The 21897-nt window shown below is 43.7% G+C and overlaps 1 protein-coding gene across 2 annotated transcripts in view; it reads left to right on the top strand.

The window, feature by feature from the left end:
- Positions 1 to 1911, top strand: part of TLK1 (tousled like kinase 1) — a 138996-nt gene extending 137085 nt beyond the window's left edge. For both annotated transcript variants that reach the window (XM_008138579.3, XM_054723525.1), the window contains exon 21: positions 97 to 1911. In XM_008138579.3, the coding sequence (XP_008136801.1) occupies positions 97 to 273 (177 nt within the window). In that variant the 3' untranslated portion in view covers positions 274 to 1911. The remainder of the gene's footprint in view (positions 1 to 96) is intronic.
- Positions 1912 to 21897: the final 19986 nt, after the last annotated feature.

Below are 21897 nucleotides of genomic sequence, written 5' to 3'. Positions count from 1 at the left end.
AGATGATGAAAAAGCTGTCTTAAATGTGTCCATTCTTCTCTGAATTTAGTTGTTTAGAAGGGGAAAGATTTTAATTGCTGACTTTTTTTTCCCAAGGCCTTTATACGACGCTGTTTGGCATACCGAAAAGAAGATCGATTTGATGTGCACCAACTGGCAAATGACCCGTACCTTCTCCCACACATGAGAAGATCAAACTCTTCAGGAAACTTACACATGGCTGGGCTGACAGCATCCCCTACACCCCCTGCTTCAAGCATAATTACTTACTGACTTTCCTCCAAAATTGGCATGATACCTTTGAATTGCTTCCAGGTGCACACTTGAGTTTAAGAGCATTTGAGTGTTTTTTTGTTACTTTATTTTTTACACAGGACATGAGTGAGAACTGTTCGCGAGCTGAAGTTCTTTGTGGCGTCATTTGTATGAGAAAGGATCATGGACAGTGAATAAATGTACACTTCTGACTATAAATAATCTTGAGACGTGAAGGGTGACTGCCTGTTGCACAGAAACGAGAATACCATGTTCAGACAGAAGAAAAATGATTTGTTTGTTTGGGGAAACACTGTAAATAACGTTTATAATACTTAAATACATTTGGTTGTTACTAAAGAGGTCTAATATGAAGGGTAGTTTTTCATTATTTAAAAACACTTGGAAAAAATGAGAAATATTTCTAACACAAGAACTATAGTGCCTGGATACATTCTTCAGCATTCGGCAGTTAATCTGCCGAAACCAAAGTAAGAACTGAATGACAGTGACAGTTGTGTTTTATAGATAGAATGTGAGAGTTAGAATCTTTGGACAAGGTTAGACTTTGTCATTTGCCTGTTCTGGCTTTTACCACATTGTACCTCGAAATCACATGTCCTTTTTTTTCACTGGTTATGTTAAAGGGAGAGCTATTATTCCTAGATACTTTACACCTTTGACAAAAAGAGCTGCTCATTTTAAAATTCGTTGAATTCACTAAATTGTAATATCGCCAGTGTTTTCAGCATGTTAGAAGTAACAGATATTTTTGTTTTGATACCAGGCCTTGTTCATTAAAACAAATGACAGTATGTAACCAAATGCAGACCAGTTCTATGCAGGATAATGATAAATTCCCTTCTAGTTCTATTGTAAATTGTTGTACATATGTCATATTTCAATTACCAAGTTTCAGCAGCTTATTCTTGTACAAATGTTTAAAAATGATGGCTTTTCTAATTGGATATTGTATTTTTTTTAAGTCTTGAAGGCGCGTTAATTGCTGCTAAATAATGTTGCTTCTTTGCTAAAAAAAAAAAAAAAAAAATCGAATGACCTCCTTAAAAAGGTGCAAATTGACTGTACATCTTAGAGGCATATTAAAAGCAGGCATTCATTAACAATCAAGGCATGTAAAAATGATCCATGTTGGACATATAGAATTCTCTAAATCAGTTCCTTGGGTTCTAGGGCTGTGGAGCACATAGATACTAGATTTATACATTGTTCATGGTTATTCTACATTTCTAGAAGGTTCTTATCAGCAAGGTGGGATGATGGTCCCATAAACAAGTTTCTTGTGGTTTGTACAGATTTGTTAAAAATGTGAACATTTTCTAACTGCCTTGTATGGTATAAACCATTATTTTTCAGGATGTTCTATTTTACTCCTGTAAAAATTATTCCTTTATTGTTATATTCATAATGCTGATACTTACATGTAAGTTGTCCATGTTGCCGAAAAAGGAGGCTCTACTTACTTTACCACAGATTCTCCTTAATATTGTACAGTTAAACTGTGGCTGTTATTTCTGATGTTGCAAGCCATTTTGTTTTTCCATTGTACATACACACACTGTCTCTTTAAAATGCTGCTGAAATTGTAGAGAATGTAGCCAAACTGGTAATAAACAAGGACAGTTAAAATTTAAAGACTATGAAAATTGCATTTAAGGGTGTTTTCAAGACTTAGAATATTGGCTCTGACTTGGCTCCTTAAGAATCAGCTGAATAAATTCTTTAAGTATACTTCAAGACAAGTAAAAAGTGTTCAAGCTGTTAAAGTGAACCTAATAACCATTATCAAGGTTAATTCTGGGTAACAGCACTATCAGGAGTGGCTAAGGGCTGTACCTGCTCCTCTGTAGATTAAGATAGAAATCCTATAAGAAATATTGACATGGTAATGAAATGTTAACATTGACTGAGTGCCTTAGTGCTGCCCACACATTTTTTAATTTTGTTATTTTCATCCTGAATCAAAGTACTATGTTCATATAGTAACTTATTTGAAGTTCTGAATTGAAAGAAAATACCCAGTTTTGTTTAAAATTTTGGTGAGATATTAAAGTGAATGTATAAATCTAACGAGGTTGATTTGAATAAGTAGTATAGCCCAAGATCACTGCTTTACCATCATTTCCAAATGAATGAAAGTGGCTACTAGTCTCAAAATGCAGAAAGGGAGGAAAATGAGTCAACTTACAGACCGTCTCTTCCTCCTAAAGTTTTCCCAAATAGATGCTATAGATTTCAGATAATACGCCAAGTAACCCAGTAAATACAAGATGGCTATTTGAGCCAAACTGAATACTGTTATCTTCACAAAGGAACTTGGTATCTGTCACTAAGTGATTTCAGTCACTCCGGCAATCTTCAGCTCTAATATCTTCTGAAGCTTAAACTGTCCTGGTTTCCTGAATTCACTCCTCAGAATTAAAGTGTGACTTCCATTCCTAAGACAACAGCAAGGTCCTCTCCCTTGGCTGTCTTACAGGCCTATTTCCTGTAAGAGTCAGCACTGTTACAAGGTAAAATGCAGTTTTTGGAGATAATTTTAAAATCTCTCTGATGTGAAGTAGTTTTAGTGTGTACACCTTGCGAGGAAGTAAGTGTAGAAACAACCCTAATAATTCATTAAGTCAAGAATTGGGTAGATACTGGGTTGTCTTAAAAAAAAAAACAAAAACTATTTTTGTCCATCCCCTTCTAAAAAAAAAAAAAAAAAAAAAGAACTCTCAGTTTAAATGGTACATAAAATGTAAACAAATGCCTTTACAAATACCTCATTACATGAAGCTAAAGTGGTGGAGAGTTTCAGTGAAAAATTTAAAGAGGATATTGTGCGTTTTGCTATTCATTGTTACTTACTAAATATAATGTCATCAGATGTTACTACCTACTTAATTGTAATGCAGACTGTCCAGTCCTTTAGGTTGTTACTTTTAGAATTGAATTACATTGCTGTTTAATTTGTGTGTGACAAAGCTTTATACCTTTAAAGTCACATTTGCAGGTCTTCCTCTAATCCCACCTAAATTTTGACATGTTATCTGATAAAATTTCCTCACAAATATACTAAAATTTAATGTTCTGAAGGCATTCAAAAAGTGTTTTATCAGCTAGTTTATATCAAATTATTAGGATTCTCGTTCCTGGGAACTCTACAACAGTTCTAGGATTTATATAATTTGTCAATCTCAATGTTCTTTCCTAGAACATGCGCATCTCTACTTGCCTTTCCATAACTTCCTTTCCCTCCCATCCTCCTTTTTTTAACATTCCCCCCCCCCCCCCAACACACATACACACACTGAGAATTCTTTAGTGTTTGGGAAAGATTTGAGTAAATATATGTGAACCAACTTCAAGAATTTACATAGAAGCAGGGAAGAACTTAATAGAATTATTTTTAGTTAGAAATCCTCACTCATTTAAAATACTAGGGATGTAGATTCCCTATGATTGTTTTAAGAAAGACAACTTTCCAAAAAAGCAAGAGAAGAACACTATAAAATAGAAAACAAAATAAGTACATGTCTTTTAGTCATTATTTTAAATGGACTAAATTCTCCAATCAAAAGACAATGAATTTTTTTTAAAGATGTTTATGCTGCCTACAAGAGACTGACTTCAGATGTAAGGCCATACAGACTAAAAGTGAAGGGATGGAAAAAGATACTCTCTTCAAATGGCGGGAGGGAGTTGCTGGTATAGCTATACTCATATCAGACAAATAGACTTTAAAGCAAAGATTATAATAAGAGACAAAGAAGGGCATTACATTGTAATAAGGGAGTCAATCCAACAAGAAGAAATAACATTTGTAAATATGCTCCCATCATTGGCGCACCTAAATATATAAAGCAAATATTAAAAGACCTAAAAGGAAGAAGTAGCAATAATAGTAGGGGACTTTACTGTACATTCTCATCAATAGATCATCCAGACAGAAAATAAGGAAATCAGCCTTTTATTACATTAAACCAGATGGGTTTATAAGATATATACAAAACACTATAAGCAACAGAACACATTCTCAAGTGCACATGGAATTCTGTATAGATCATATATTAGGCCACAAAACAAGTCAATAAATTTTAAGAAAATTGAAATAAAAACAAGCATCTTTTCTGACGATAATGCATGAAACAAAATCAATTACAAGAAAAAATGAAAATTCACAAATATGTACTGATTAAAAAACATGCTACAGAACAGCCAATGGGTCAAAGGAGAAATGAAAAAAAATTGAAAATACCTTGAGATAAATGATAACGGAAACAACATTCCAAAACTAATGGGATGTAGCAAAAGCAGTTCTGAGAGGGATGTTCAGAAATAGCAATAAATGATTATATTAAAAAAAAACTATCAAAAACTTTACACCCCAAGAAACAAACAAAAAAACATGATGCCCAGGAAGGAAATAAAGATCACAGCAGAAATAAAATAGAGACTAAAAAGACAATAGAAAAGGTGAAAGTAAGAGGTGGTTCTTTGAAAAGATAAACAATTGACAAATCTTTAGTTAGACTCACCCAGAAAATGAGAGAGGGACCAAATAAAGTAAGAAAGGAGATATAACTGATACTGCAGTAATACAAAGGATCGCAAGAGACTACTCTGAACAAATTTGACAACCTACAAGGAATGGTAAAATTCCTAGAAACATACAACCTACAAAGACTGAAGCACGAAGAAATAGAAAATCTGAACAAACAAGTTACTAGTAGGGAGACTGAGAATCAGTAATCAAACACCTTCCAATAAGCAAAAGTCTAAAGACTGGTGAAGTCTGTAACATTTAAAGATGAATTAATACCAATTCTCAAACCCTTCAAAAAAAAAAAAAATAGAAAGGAACACTTCCAAACTAATTTTACAAGGTCAGCATTACCCTGATCCCAAAACCAGTCAAGAAAAGAAAATTATAGGGCAATATTCCCAGTAAACATAAATGCAAAAATCCTCAACAAAATATGAGCAAAACAAACACAACAATATATTAAAAGGATCACACACCAATGATCAAGTGGGATTTATTCCAGAGATAAGGATGGTTCAAAATCCACAAGAAGATTTTGAACCATTTGATACACTGTATTAACAAAATGGATAAAAATAAGAGCATCTTAAAAGATGCAAAAAAAACACCACTCGCCTAAATTCAACATCCATTTATGATTTTAAAAAACACATAATAGTAGTTTTTAAACTCACCCTACCCGGTTTGGCTCGGAGGATAGAGCGTTGGCCTGTGAACTAAAGGGTCCCAGGTTCAATTCCAGTCAAGGGCATGTACCTTGGTTGGCACATCCCCAGTAGGGGGTGGGCAGGAGGCAGCTGATTGATGTTTCTAACTCTCTCCCTCTCCCTTCCTCTCTGTAAAAAATCAATAAAATATATATTTAAAAAATAACCACACACACACCTCAAAGTGGGTATAGAGAGGACATACCGCAACATAATAAAAGCCACATATAACAAGCCTACAGCTACCATCCTATTCAATAATGAAAAGCTAAAAGATTTTCCTCTAAAATCAGGAACAAGACAAAGATGCCCACTCATCACTTTCATTCAGCATAGTATTGCAATTCCTAGCCAGAACAATCAGGCAAGAAAAATAAATAAAAGGCATCCAAATAAGAAGAAAGAAGTAGCCGAAACCGGTTTGGCTCAGTGGATAGAGTGTCAGCCTGCGGACTGAGAGGTCCCAGGTTCGATTCCGGTCAAGGGCATGTACCTTGGTTGCGGGCACATCCCCAGTGGGGGTGTACAGGAGGCAGCTGTTCGATGTTTCTCTCTCATCGGTGTTTCTAACTATCTCTCTCCCTTCCTCTCTGTAAAAAATCAATAAAATATATTTAAAAAAAAAAGAAGAAGAAAGAAGTAAAACTGTAGAAAACCCTAAAGACACCACCAAAAATTGTTAGAACTAATCAACAAAATCTGTCAAGTTACAGAATACAAATCAATATACAAAAAATGTGTTGCACTCCCAGAAAGAGAAATTAAGAAAAAAATTCCATTTACAGTTGCATCCAAAAAAGTAAAATACCTTGGAGTGAATTTAACCAAGGAGATGACAGACCTGAAAACTATCAGATGTTAATGAAAGAAATTAAAGAAACACAAATATATGGAAAGATATCCCATGCTCATGGATTGGAAGAATTGATAGTTAAAATGTCTATACTACCTAAAGCAATCTACAGATTCAATATAATCCCTACCAAAATTCCTGTGGCATTTTTCACAAAACTAGAATGAACAATCGTAAAATACTTATGGAACCACAAAAGATCCAGAATAGCTATAGCAATCTTGAGAAAGAAGAACAAAGCTGGAGGCATCATGTTCCCTGATTTCAAACTATATTACAACTATAGTAATCAAAACAGTATGGTACTGGCATAAAAAGACACATAGCCCTAGCCAGTTTTGCTCAGTGGATAGAGCGCCAGCCTTCAGACTGAAGAGTCCCAGGTTCAATTCCAGTCAAGGGCACATGCCCAGGTTGTGGGCTCAATCCCCAGTAGGGGGCGTGCAGGAGGCAGCTGATCAATTATTCTCTTTCATCATTGATGTGTCTATCCCTCTCCCTCTCTAAAATCAATAAAAACATATTTTTTAAAAAAACAGACACATAGATCAATGGAAAGAATTGAAAGCCCCAAAATAAACCCACACATATATGGTCAATTAATTTATGACAAATGAGTCAAAATTATACCATGAGGAAAGGACAGTATGTTCAATAAATGTTATTGGAAAAACTGAGCAGCCACATGCAAAGGAATAAAACAACCACTAGCTTATACCATACCCAAAAATTAACTTTAAGTGAATGAAAGACTTCAACTTAAAATCTGAAGCAGGCAGTTAGCTTCTTGACATCAGTCTTGGTGAGAATTTTTTATTTATTTGATGCCAAAAGAAAGGCAACAAATGCAAAAATAAACAAGTGAGACTATATCAGATGAAAAAGCTGCACAGCAATGGAATCAGCAAAACAAAAAGACAATCTTCCAAATGAGAGAAAATATCTACAAGTCACATATTTGATAAGGGGTTAAAATGCAAAATATTTCAATAACTTATATAATTAAATAGCAACAAACAATTCAGTTTTTAAAAGGGCAGAGGATCTGAATAGCCGTTTTCCCAAAGAAGACATCTATATAGCTGACAGGTTCATGAAAAGATGCTCATCACTAATCATCATGGAAATGGAAATCAAAACCACCACGAGACATCACCTCACATCTGTTAGAACGGCCTTTATCAAAAAGACGAGACCTAACTATTGACAAGGATATGGAGAAAAGGGAGCCCTTGTGCACTGTCAGTGGGATTGTAAATTGGTGCAGCCACTGTGAAAAACAGTACCTATGGAGTTTCCTCAAACAATTAAAAACAGAACTATCATATGATCCAGCAATCCCACTTCTGGGTTTATTTTTAATCCTCACCTGAGGATGTGGTTATTGATTTGAGAGTGAGAGAAACATCAACGTGAGAGAGAAACATCATTGGTTGCCTTCCCAACCAGGGATCAAATCCACAACCTTTTGATGTACAGGATGATGCTCTCACCAACTGAGCCACCTGGCCTGGACCACATCTGGGCATTTATCTGAAGAAAATGAAAACATTAACTTGAAAAGATATATGCATCCCTATGTTCACTGCATCATTATTTATAACTAGAGGCCCGGTGCACAAAATTCAGGCACCTGGGGGGGGCGGTCCCTCAGCCCAGCCTGTACCCTCTCACAATCCGGGACCGCTTGCTCCTAATGGTTCACCTGCCTGCCTGCCTGATCGCCCCTAACCCCTTTGCCTGCCTGATCACCCCTAACTGCCTCTGCCTGCTGGCCTGATCACCCCTAACCGCCTCTGCCTCAGCCCTCACCACCGTGGCTTTGTCCGGAAGGAGGACCAGACGACCAGAAGATGTCCAGTCTATCTGGTCTAATTAGCATATTACCCTTTTATTAGTATAGATAGCCAAGACATGGCAGCAACCTAAGTGTCCTTTGATGGATGAATGGGTAAAGGTGATATAACATATACATACACAATGGAATATTATTCTAGTCAGTAAGAAGAAGGAAATCTTGCCATTTGTGAAAACAGGAATGGAACTTGAGGGCACAGGCTAAGTGAAATACATCAGACCCAGAAAGATAACTACTATATGATCTCACTTATGTGTGGAATTTTAAAAAACAACAAATAAAATGGGCTCATAGATACAGAGAACAGATGGGTGGTTGCCAGAGGCAGGGGGAGGTAGAAGGTTGGGGATGGTCAGAATGGGTGAAGGTTCATAAGGTACAAACATCCAGCTATAAAATAAATCCTGGGGATGTAAACAGCTTGCTGACTATCTACAGGCAGTCCTTGGGTTACGTCGGAGATCTGTTCCTATGGCGCGATGTAACTCGATTTTTTAAAATATATCTTATTGATTTTTTACAGAGAGGAAGGGAGAGGGAGAGAGAGTTAGAAACATCAATGAGAGAGAAACATCAATCAGCTGCCTCCTGCACGCCCCCTACTGGGGATGTGCACACAACCAAGGTACATGCTCTTGACCAGGGTCCGGGTGAGACTGCGCCCCTGAGTCCGGGAGAGGCCACGTCCCCCTGGGTCCAGATGAGGCTGGGTCCCGGGCCCGGGTGAGGCCACACGCCCCTGGGTCCGGGTGAAGCTGGATCCCAGGTCCGGGAGAGGCCACGTGCCCCTGGGTCCAGATGAGGCTGGGTCCAGGGCCCGGGTGAGGCCGCCCCCCTGGGTCCGGGAGAGGCCACGCGCCCCTGGGTCCGGGTAAAGCTGGATCCCGGGTCCGGGTGAGGCCGCGCGCCCCTGGATCCGGGTGAGGCCATGTGCCCCTGAATCCGGGTGAGGCCGTGCCCCTGGGTCCAGGCGAGACCAAACCAGAGGGAGTCGGACCTGCATTACCACCATTTGTCTACCATCCAGAGCTGGGGAGTCAGTGCCGACATGTACACATAAGGAACTGGTGGACATTGAAATTGGGTCTCAAAAGAACTGTTGGTCCAGAAAGAAACTCACTACAGACTGATTCATTTGCCTGTCAGCATAACTATTATTGCTCGTCTCACATTCGGTTCTTATATTTCTAGTAACAATGATCTCACTCATCTAGGGGAAATGATGAACAACATAGACTGATGAACAAGAACAGACCCAGAAACAAGGAGGCATCGATCGGACTGTCGGGCCTCAGAGGGAGAGTAGGGGGAGGTGGGGGTAGCGGGGAGAGATCAACCAAAGGACTTGTGTGCATGCATATGAGCCTAACCAATGGTTAAGGACAACAGGGGGGTGGGGGCATCCGTGGGGAAGGGGTGTGGGATGGGAATGGGGGGATGAGGACAAATATGTGACACCTTAATCAATAAAGAAATTTTTTTTAAAAAAAAAAGTGAAAAAAAAAAAAAAAAGAAACAATTCCTGACCTTTACTTGTGGTAAATAAATAATAAAAAACATAAAGCACATATGTACATACATCGAAATGACGGAACTTTTTTTTTTTTTAAATAAATGGGAGATGGTGACATAACCATGAACTGATGTATGTCCGACGTAACCCAAGGACTGCCTGTATATATATATAAAAAGCCAGTGACCATAACAGCATAATGACCAGAACAACTGGTTGCTATGACGCCCACTGTGGCCAGTGAAACACCCCAATCAGGGGGTGGGGCTGGCCGGCCAACCTCCCACGGCCCCTCCCCCCAGCTGGCCCACCCCTGATCGGACTCTCCCATCCCAATCAAGGGTGGGGCTGGCTGGCCAAACGCCCCCTCCCATTCCCTCCAGCCAGCCCTGCCCCCAATAGGCCCCCACCACCCTGATCAGCCCGCAGTCCCTCTCCCCAGCTGGCCCCACCTCTGATCAGGGGGAGGGGCCAGCTGGCCAACCTCCTGCAGCCCCTCCCCAACCCAGCCCCACCCCAGATCAGCCCCCACCCTGATCAGGGGCAGGCCAGCTGGCCAACCACCCATGGCCCCTCTCCCAGGCTGCTGGCCCCCAATCGGCCCTACCCCACCCCAATCGGGGGTGAAGCCTGCTGGCCAATTGCCTGCAGCCCCTCCCCATGGCCAGCCTTGCCCACCTTCTACCATCTCCTCCTCCCAACAAGCTCAGCCTCAATCCGCCCCAATTGGGGCTGGGCCAGCCAGACTCCACCCATGCACGAATTCATGCAGTAGGCCTCTAGTATAAGGTGACCAGACATCCCGATTTTGGCGGGACAGTCCTGATTTTTAACAATTTGTCCCACGTCCCACGGTGTTTTAAAAAAGTCCCGATTTTTGGAAAGAATGCACGACAAGCTAGGGAACGGCGGGAGAACGGGAAGGGAATATACGATTTTCGGCGGCCATGTGGCTATTTAGCCAGGATATGAGTTTTATATTATTTTTGTTAATTTTATAATGTTAAACTTTAATAATAACAAATAATTGTTGAGAACTGATTATCGAGAACTGCTTATCAAAGTTCGCATTGTTGATCAGTTGTTAGAATTCGACCACCATTGTTTGGACTTAATGAACAATGGCATTTTTTGGGATTGGCAATGACGAAACATTTTGTAACTGTCTCTCAGTCGATACACATCGTACTGCGTGCTAGTAAGCTAGCTAAACAAGTGATGTCATTACAAATCAGCTATTCAGATAATATAGGTAAGTTATTTATTTCATGAATACATAAATTTTCTTGAATTTAGCAGACAGTACTCATATTATTTATATTTTATAGTGGCGGCAAAAAGTCTAGCGCCGGCCTTGAAAGTGACACTTACGACTTACATTACGGCAAATTCATGACCTTTTAAACAACGACAGCAATCTACTAAAAAAAAAATTCACTCAAATGAGAAATATGCCAAAGAATAAAATAATACTATACATATTTTTTTATTTATTATATTTGTAAATTGTACTTATGTTGAAATTTAAAAAAATATATTACAATACTATCTTTGCGTTCTATGAAAATTTTTGTTGCTCCATATAGACCAAATTTTTAATCAAGGAAACCACTCCCTCCCCCCCAACCCCCCGCCCCGGTCAATGGTGTCCCACTTTACCAATGTTAAAATCTGGTCACCTTACTCTAGTAGTTACTAAAACTATATTGCATATTTGAAAGTTGCTGAGAACATAGCTCTCAAAAGTTATCACTAGAATAAAACATTTTGTATAATGTATAATGACGAATGTTAACTAGACTTATTGTGATCATTTTGCAATATACACATATTATACCATTATGTTGTACACCTGAAACTAATGTAATGTTATATGTCAATTATATCTCAATAAAAATTACTTTACCCCAATTTACTCATCTGCAAATATAGACAAAAGTGTCTACTATATATCATTAGAGGCCCAAAGCACGAAATTCATGCAAGAGTAGGCCTTCCTTCCCCCCTCTGCCAGCACCAGTTTCCCTCCGGCACCCGGGACCCGGGCTTCCCTAGCAGCCCTGACTTCATCTGGAAGGTCGTCAAGAAGGATGTCTGGTCTAATTAGCATATTACTCTTTTATTATTATAGATGTTATTTTCTTCAAGGGCAAAAAAAAAGATTATTGAGAAAATCAGACAAGAAGTTAACATAAGTGGTTTGAGTTATGAATAAATTCAAGTAAATCAAGAAGGATTTTCAAAATGGGAAAAGGTATTTAAAATCTATAGGCTTCCCAGCCAGTGTGGCTCAGTGGTTGAGCATCAATCCATGCACCAGGAGCCTAGAAGAGTGTGTGGCATAGAATATATGCCTGGTTCCAATCCAGGTCAGGGCACATGCCCGGGTTTGGGGCTCCATCCCCAGCAGGGGACATACTGAAGGCAGCTGATCCATGTTCATGTCGATGTTTCTACCTCTCTCTCCCTTCCTCTAAAATCAATTTAGAAAAATATTTTTAAGTGTTTAAAAAAATCTATAGGTTGCTAAATAACAATTTCATCCTTTGTAAATGCTTTTTGATAATTTACATAATAATGCGGTTAGGGATGCTGGAAAATGGGTTATCTAGTTTAATTATCCCTCAGTGGTCCTTTTATTCATTCAACAAGAATTTACAGAGCATATACTCTATGCCACACACTCTTCTAGGCTCCACAGATACAGAACCAAGCAGGAAAGTGTCTGACAGACATCTGTTAGAGAAGCACACAAATAAATGTGAACTTACCCTGCGGTAAGACAATAATGTAAATGTGCTACTACAACACAAAAAGACTTACACAATGTCAAAGGTCTATGCTACTCAAGCAAAATAACTAAGATCCTTTCACTATAGAAACTCCTCACTTTGGAGATGAAATAATATGAATTATCATTTCATAATAATTATCAGAAGCACAAACATATGCCCTGGGATACTGAGAATGTTGGTAATAATAGCTGGCAATACTCTAGATATTTAGGAAATTATCACCTGAAGAAATATATATGTGCATTCTCCTTGACTCATAAAAAGAGAAACTTTTGGACAAATGCTAGCCCTGAGAAACAGGAAATCACATACGCTACAAATCCTTCCTCAGTAATTCTCTAACAAGGTTATCAAATACTTGGTGCTATTTTTATTAGATGTATGAACTTCTTAAATCCCTAGATGGTTATATTATTGATACTATCATAATATTCTTCTAATACTTTTTAAAAAAATCCTCATCCAAGGATATGTTTTGATTTTTTAGAGAGAGAGGAAGGGGTGGGGGGTGGGGGGCGGGGGAAGGGAGAGGGAGGGAGAAAGACAGACACAGATGTGAGAGAGAAACATCGATCCGCTGTCTCCCATACTCAACCCATCGGCGATTGAACTAGGTATGTGCCCTGATGAGGAACCGAAGCCCACAACCTTTGGTGTATGGGATGATGCCGCAACCAGCGGAGCCACTCGGCCAGGCCTCTTCTCATACTTTTGCCAACATTTTATCAAACGCAGTTCTCCCCAGACCCCGCTCTGTTTTCCTGACACAAACCAAAGGCTGCTAGTTTCTGACATGCTCAGATATTTCAAGTATTATATATTTTTTCTCAGTGTTGAGCACTTTTAATTGTCCCAATGTGTTGTTAAGTAAAAGAATAAATCTCTGAACAGCATCTTTTGAAAGTGAGAAACCCATCAAATAAGGACTCTCTTTAGACTCCGTTACTGCCCATAACTTACTAGTTGTTTACTCCTGAGCAGGAGAGCTAAGCCCCCTAACCCAAAACCGAAAACCAGCCAACCGACCAACAAAAGCAGTTTTTAACTCCACTCCCCGCACCCCCTCCTCACACACACACACATCCCAGTTGGATGGGGGACGGGAGACCACAAAGCCTTTGACCTGGGGGTAGAGGCAGAGCAACAGGTGTGAGCAGCCCTCGCCCTTGGGTCGCCCTGGCTCCCACACCCCCTCCTGGAGACAGCTCTCCGGGGCGGGGGGGGTGCTCTTTCCGGCTGAGGGTCCCCGAGGGTCCCCGGGCCTGAGCGGGACGTGGGACGTGGTGGGGCAGGGCAGCACCCGATGCTCTAACCCAGCGCCCAGCACACGGCGCCCTCGGGGCTGGTGAAGGCAGGTCCCGGGGTCAGTCAGCACCTGCGAGGCGCCCTGAAGCTGGGGTGTGCTCGGTGCTGCGGACACAGCCCCTGCCACCGAGGTGTGAAGGCAGAGGGGTGAACGGGAACCCGGGAGCCTCCCCTCCCCGAATGTCACACTGCGGCACGTTCTCACCTGAGTCCCCTCCGAGGCCGCGGCCGCCTCTCCGCGGGTCCGCAGGGGCGGGAGGTGCCCGGGCCGAGAGCGGCCGCCGGGCTCAGGGCTCCCCTCCGAGCCCAGGAGCGGCCCCAGGAGCCCGGTCCAAAGTCGGGTGCTTATCACACGCGAGGAGACCTGATGACTGCACCGTCTTATTGATGGAGAAAGGAAACCGGCTTTTTAAATTCCGATAAAGGCAGGTGCTCTCCCCTCTGCTGCACGTGAAGAGCGTCCCCCGCCAGCGCGCACGGGCCTCGCTGGGCCTCCTCCCCGCGCTCGGCGGCCCACGTGGCACAGGTGGCGGCCAGGCTGATCAACAACGAACGGTTCCACCTGGGAACAAGGCCCAGTTCCACCCCCAGCTGTGAGTCGGCGGGAGCTTCATTTAATGGATTTCACTTTTTTAAAAAAATGTTTTTATTTTATTATTTTTTAAAATATATTTTTATTGATTTTAGATAGGAATGGAGAGGGGGAGAGAGAGAGAGAAACATCAATGATGAGAGAGAATCATTATTTGGCTGCCTCCTGCACGCGTCCTCCTGGGGATCCAGCCTGCAACCCAGGCCTGTGCCCTTGACTGGAATTGAACCCAGGATCAATTGGCTCTATCCACTGAGCCAAACCGGCTAGGGCTGTTTTTATTTATTTTAGAGAGGAAGGGAAACATCAATGAAAGGGAAACATCCATGGGCTGCCTCCTGCGCGCCCCCTCCTTGGGATCAGCCCACAACCCAGGCGGGCATGCGCCCTGACTGGGAATCCAACAGGTCGTGACCTCTTGGTTCATGGGTCAGTGTTCCACCACTGAGCCACACCAGCGAGCTGGATTTTACTTTCTTCATCCATAAAATAATGGAGGGAGACCTCCGAGGTCTTTTTAAAAAAGCAATCAGGGTGGAGAAGCACGGATGCGGTTGCTTTTCGCAGCCCAGGTGGAAACGGTGGCCTTGCTGGAGAGGGGCTGGGGAACTGAGAGCTCTCACCCCACCGGGCCCTGGGCTCCTCCCAGACCTCTAAAGACGGGGAGAAACTGAAGATGCTCCGCAGCCGCGTCCAGAGCAGGACCTTCAGGTGGGCACTGAGGCGGACTGGGAAGCCGGAGACCTGGGGCATCACAGCATTCTCTGGGCTGAGCTTGCTTTGGGAAGAAGATGAGATCCTAGCCCAGCTGGTGTGGCTCAGTGCTTGAGCACTGACCTCTGAACCAGGAGGTCACGGTTCGATTCCCAGTCAGGGCACATGCCGGGTTGCGGACTTGATCCCCAGTAGGGGGCATTCAGGAGGCAGCCAATCAATGATTCTCTCTCATCATTGATGTTTCTATCTCTCTCTCCCTCTTCCTTCCTCTCTGAAATCAATAAAAATATATATTAAAAAAAAATAAAAATGAGATCCTAGCCCTGGCTGTTTTGGCTCAGTGGATAGAGTGTCGGCCTGCGGACTGCAGGATCCCAAATTTGATTCTGGTCAGGGGCATATGCCCGGGCTGTGGGATTGATCCCCAGTAAGGGGCGTGCAGGAGGCAGCCGATCGATGATTCTCTCTCATCATTGATGTTTATATATCTCTATCTCTCTCTCCCCTCCTCTCTGAAATCTATAAAATATATATATTTTTTAAATGATGAACCACCTTCTTTTTTTTTTTTTTAAATGAGATCCTAAAGTTTCCCCCCACGTCCGCTCGGGGTGACTGCGGCCGCCTTCTCCAGGGAAGCCACACATTCCCTTCCCGGCCAGAGGGCAGCTGTCAGCAGCTCCGCCTGGACCCGGTTTTTAATTCTGTGTACCGCATATTTCATTTTCAAAAGGCTATCTTGCTAAAAGGAAGACTTTTCAAATCACTGATCTTTGTCAAGGGCAAACTCTTTACTCCTCTGCCCCAAACAAAACAAAAATCCCTTTTATGGTCCAGTTTGAGGCTCCTTGGCACCAAATCCAAGGCCTTTCACGATCTGGCCCTTTAACCCCCTCCAGCTGCAACTGCTACCGATCCGTACTTCACCCTCCTCGTTCCCGAGCATTCCGTAGACACACTGTGTGGTGCAGCCTCCATGGCCTGTGGCCGCTCGGCTCTGACTGCCTGAGTGCCTCTCCGCCCTTCAAAGCCCCGACATCACCTCCTCAGGAGAGCCTTCCCTGACCTCCTGAGGTGGAAGTTGCCCCACTCCTGTGCTGTTCTGTCCCTACACTCATCACAGGGCTACTGAGTTGCTCAATGTTAAGCAGTGTGGTGGGATGCCTTTGGATTCAGAGGCACTTCAGGGATAACTGCCTTGTTGATTAGAGAGGGGGGATGCGCAGAGCCCCGGGCCCGGTGGGAGGAGGTGACCATCACAGCCAGGCTCTACATCAGGAAGCTGCAGAGAAGGAGGGTAGGGAGGGTGTGGGCTGGGAATGGTGGGAAGCCAGACCCCTGCACCTCCCCCACCAGACACTCAGATTCCTGCTGTTCCTTGAAGTATCTGAGAGGTTCAAAGACACCCGAAGGACTTTTCTTCTTTATCTTAACAAGTCCTCAGGTTGAGGATGCAGCTACTTTAAAATGGTGCTGAAAAGGGAAGCCTTTTGGTGAACGACCCGGGCTTCTCTGCACCCCCCAATCCGCTCCAGGTGCGGTGGCAGGAAGCAGGGAACTGAATCCGGAGACCTTTGCTAAAGAACAAAAAGCGCCGCCACCCTTAGGGTGCTCCCAAGATGCCCCAGCCCCGCCCAGGGGCCCTGCGAGGCCGGCCCGGAGACCCCGCGGCCTCGACGGGGCGCGGCTTTCCTGGGCTCGGGGTGTCACCTGGTGGCCGTGGCGCGCACTGCGGGCTCCGCTCGGAAGTCCGGCCTGGCAGGGCTCCCTGCCTCCCCGCAACGCCTTGGAGAGAACAGGAGTCTCCGGTGAACGCCAATGCCCTGTAGGAACGGAACTGAAGCTGGGACCGGACCGACATCCCTGGAGTCGGCTCCTGGCCCAAGGCTTTCCGCTGTGTGACCTGGAGGAAGTTTCTCCTCTCTTAAGGGAAGATACCAGTCCCACCTGCTGGGATGCCCCAGAGAATTAACAGGAAAACTCGCCCAGCTGGGTGCTTGGCACCTGCTGTCAACGATTACTTTTCTTTAAATTGACTCCTTTTTCTCACTGAAGTTTATTTGTAAAGGAAGATACTCATCCGAAGTGTTTTTTGTTTTTTTTTTCAATACGTGTTAAAATAAACACATAGGTATTGAAATTAGAAAACAAAATTTTTCTCCATGTACCATTCAGCAACATGAGAACCGGGGCTGCCCAGGGCCTGAGTCTCCCTCTGCCTTCTTCCCCATTCCAACCACAATGGATCCTCACCTGTTCCCGCCTGGAACACAGGTTATACTATTTGCCTAATGGAGATATTAATTTGGGAAAACGGATTTCATTGTCTCTAAGGTTCCATGCCCTTTTCATTTCTGATCATTTCAAGGGAAAAAAAAAAAACTTGACAGAGACTGACATGGGTAAATGGCTTGTTTTATTAACATCAGAATGAGCGGAGTCCCTGGACTCTACAACAGGAGCCAGTCTCTTGTTTTTATTCAGCTCGCTAACAAGACTGAGTGAGCCCTCACATTCAGGCTCCCCTTTGTCCAAAAGCACACAGGTTGTTCAGCTGATCTTGAAATACGATTCGACCTGCGTGCACTTCATGTACCCGACAGCTAACATTCCTTCTGGAGATCTGAACAGTGTCTAGAGAGGTAGGGACTGCGGCCGTCACGTCTTTGGGCCCTCGGCTTAGCACAGCTGTCGGAACCGCACGGGCACATTTCAGCCCGACGTGATTTAGACACAGCAGACGGCACTGTGTTGTGATCTGTAGGTGGAGGCAAACATCGGTGGTAATTCCAGTCTAGGACCACTGATAGAGATTTCTTTGTCGAGAGCTCTGTGTATACAACCAGGCTCCCTGTAAGTGCCACTGGAGATCGCCAGCCCACGCTCCCCTCCAGGCTAGGCAGTCCTGGCTCTGTAAGTCTCCCATCTGTCCCTACAGGGAAATAACCCTAGTTTTTGTTGACTAAAAAGTAACTCAAATCTGTTTAAAAATTCTGACAATACACAAGTGTATAAGAGAAGAAATAAGAAGTTCCCATAGCCCCATCCCAACCACTCTAATTCAAGTACTTCTCAAAGATGCTTCCTTACCACCTCAGCAGACTTAGTCCCGGTGTCAAACCAGGTCAGCCTGGCCAGGGCTGGGCAAATGTGAGCCACTTCCCTCTACTAGGATGTGAGGCTGTATTGAGTGCGGGCAGGCCTTTCAGGTATTCAGGACCTTCTATCACCTACTCCTTGATCCCTAAAAGAGAACTGATGATAAATTCCAACAGAGTTGGTTGGTAAGGTAAATAACTAATGGGCCTGGGGCCCCAGAATTGGCTTTAGGAAGAGGCTGGTAAAACCCAAACTCCAGTCACTGTCCCAGTCATTGTCCAGACAACTATTGCTCCCCAGGTTTATTGTTTAACTGCGTCAAACTTCGTTTACCTTAGAGCCTGTTCTACCAAGATTCATGGATCTAAAATAAGGAACTCCAGGAAGGATCTTGTTTTCTAATCCTGGATTCCCTGGTTCTGGACCCTCCAAGTTTTTGAAGTCCCAGTTTCCCAGCCATTCCTACCAGGATCATACTGCAGACACTGCAAAGTGTCTGTGGGCCACGCAGGTGGCAGAAAGCAGTGGGCCAGGTGGGGACTGTGGCGGACTGGAGGGTGTAGGCTCAAGATGGCACTTGTTCCCTTGTGGACTGAGAACCCAGTGTTGCTGGATCTTGGGACTTTTTCTGACTTATAAATGTTGGCAATTGATTCACACTTTAATATATGCAGGGCAGATCAAAGAACCACGTTGGGGAAGCCAGTTGGCTACCTCTTGTTCGCTGGGCAGATTGTCTTGTAAAGGGCTTTGCACAGACCTGGCCTGGCTCCTCACTGAGCACTGAGCAGTGGGCATTGGCTGTTATTATCCCAAGGCCCAGTGGCCTCCAAGGAGCAGAGGCCTTTCTATTGCCAGGAAAAATGGTGCAGCCTCAAAGCTGGTAACACGGGAAGTCCCTGGAGCACACCTCCACCAGCGGAAGGAGTGTCTTCTCGTGTTTTATTTGAACTGGAGGAGAGTGGCCAGTTCCCTGGAGAAGCAGCTTTTTCTGCACTTCTCAGCTTCAGCTGCGCTTTTACAGGGGTAAACTCTGTTGGCCGGCCTTACTTCCGAAGTTGGCAGCAAGTCTCTGCCACTGGCTGCTGGCTGCATCCTGTGAACACCCCCCCTTCCCTAGCTCCCAGGGTGATGCCAGCCTGGGGGTGGTCCCAAGAGGCCTATAAAGGAATGCACTGGTTAGCAAAACCTGAAATTGTTCCTCCTACATCAAATGCAAAAATTATCAGCGATAAAAAGGGCTCTCTTCTAATGTGTACTTTGCTGAGTGATATGTGTCTTAGTAGACAATGACGTTCCTATTGCCTTATTACGTCCCCAAGTTCCAGAGCAGCCTGACTCAATTATCACTGAGGAGGAGGTGCTGAGCCTGCTGCTAATCGCAGCCTGGGAAGGGACAGGCTCAATGAGGGAGAAATGTCCCTATGAGTGGCTCTCATCCCCTGGGAAGCTTTTCAAAACTCCAAGGGCCCAGCAATCCACACTCTAATTGAGGTGATTTTAAGTCGGTTGAAAGGCTTGCTGGGTAGTCAGGTAATTAGAGGGAGGCCTTCACCTTCAGGCCAAGGAAGAGCCATCCTTGAACTTCAGTTGGTGTCTCACAAATGAGCAAGGTCTTTCTCCTTTTTATTTTCACTTTTCAGGCATTGAGCTAAACTAGGCTATTCAAAGGTAAGCACATGTAGTAAAACAGGAACAAAAAGCAAAGGGGAAATCATTACAGATTATCTTAGCTACCAAAGTGGCCTTTGGGTAACAGAACCACTTCCCTGGCCTTTCATTGGCCCTGACGCTCTTCCCTCCATTTGCTCATTTCAGGCCGCTGTCCCGGGAGGGACTGCTGCCCCCTCCACTCTGCCAGGCAGGCTTTCTCAATGCAAATCTGAGCTTTTTCCCAAGGAAATCCTCCTCCAGTGACTCCTGTTTTTTTCTTTTTTCTTTCTTTTTTGTTCTTTTGTGACTCCTGTTTTTAAGACAAAGCTCCAACTCCCCAGCCAGGCACCTAGGTTGCATTAGTTACTCCTCTTCCTTGTCAGCAATGGCTGGGCATATGGTGAGATGGACTTCATCTCTCAGTCTCTTTTTCAGCTGAAAGTGGCCAGGTGACTCCACACTGGCCAGAAGGATGTGAGCCTAAGTGCAGTGTGAAACTTTTCTGAATGCCCCCAAAGGAAGGGGGATGGGAGTTTCTCTTCTGGCTGGAATGAGAATGGCTTGTCATCTGGGTCCAGCTGTCATCTGGGTCCGTATGCTGACCTTGGAAATGGAAAGCACACCCGGTAGAACTACAAGCTGAGAGCCCAGGTCTCTGACATTGCAGGGGCCAGGCCTGCCTCAGCTGGTCTACCTTCAACTCTCTGAATATGGGAGAGAAATAAACGCTCTTGTTTAAGCCACTACTATTTTGAGAACTGTTGTGATAACAGCCTATTCTAAACTAATGTCCTCCCCCATTACTGCCGCGTGCCTCTCTTGTGGCACTTGGGCACAAGCTGAGTGGTGCAGAGGGTTCAAAGGTAATTCTGCCTTTGTGATCCGCATCTCGGTGGAACTCCTCTCCATGTCAGAGCACTTACCCTGGAGAGCCCTGAGGACTGACCCCCCAACAAGGCCACATTGAGTGGCTTCTTGGTAGGAACACTGTTTTTTAATATCACATTTCTGGCCCCTGGTACAGAACCTACTGCTGTCTATAAACACCAAAACTGTTGTTGTTGTTGTTTTTTCTGAAAGAAGTAGAGAGTATCTAAAATAAGTAAAGATCTAATGAGCCAATCTAGGCCAAGTCTGTGGCTATCTTCCAAGAAAGTGCTAAGAAGCCCTCTCTCCCCAGAGCTCAGTGTTTTAAAGATACTTATGGACATTTTCCTGGGAAGATGGTCTAGTGATGCTGTCCTTTTCAAATGAGAACTGTAATCCCACAAGAGGTAATATCATTGCATTGGAGAAACTGTTGTTAAAAAAATCATTTTGGCCGAAACCGGTTTGGCTCAGTGGATAGAGCGTCGGCCTGCGGACTCAAGGGTCCCAGGTTCGATTCCGGTCAAGGGCATGTACCTTGGTTGCAGGCACATCCCCAGTAGGGGGTGTGCAGGAGGTAGCTGATCTATGTTTCTCTCTCATCGATGTTTCTAACTCTCTATCCCTCTTTCTTCCTCTCTGTAAAAAAATCAATAAAATATATTTAAAAAAAAAAAGTTAAAAAAAAAAATCATTTTGTAAATCTTAAAAATTGCCCAGCCAGTATGACTCAGTGGTTGAACAGCGACCTAAGAACCAGGTGGTCACAGCTCAATTCCCCATCAGGGCACGTGCCCGGGTTGCAGGCTCGATCCGCAGTAGGGGGCGTGCAGAAGGCAGCCGATCAATGAGTCTCTCTCATCATTGATGTTTCTCTCTCTCCCCCTCTGAAATCAATACAAATTTATTTTAAAAAATTACTTACTTGCTTCCCACACACACATTTAATATGAACATCTTTTAGAAAGTAGTAACAACCTGCTCAACTTTTCCTGTCCTGGAAAGTAAACGATTACGCCATCTATAATAAAAGTGTAATATGCTAATTAGACCGAACAGCTGAACGACCTTCCAGATGAAGCTGGGGCTGCGAGGGCCAAGGCAAGCCACCACTGCTGCCAAGGCCGAGCC

The sequence above is a fragment of the Eptesicus fuscus genome, chromosome 11 (assembly GCF_027574615.1).
Source record: "Eptesicus fuscus isolate TK198812 chromosome 11, DD_ASM_mEF_20220401, whole genome shotgun sequence".
Lineage (NCBI taxonomy): Eukaryota > Metazoa > Chordata > Mammalia > Chiroptera > Vespertilionidae > Eptesicus > Eptesicus fuscus.
Note: the sequence above shows the minus strand (reverse complement) of the source record. Positions and strands in the feature narration are given on the sequence as shown.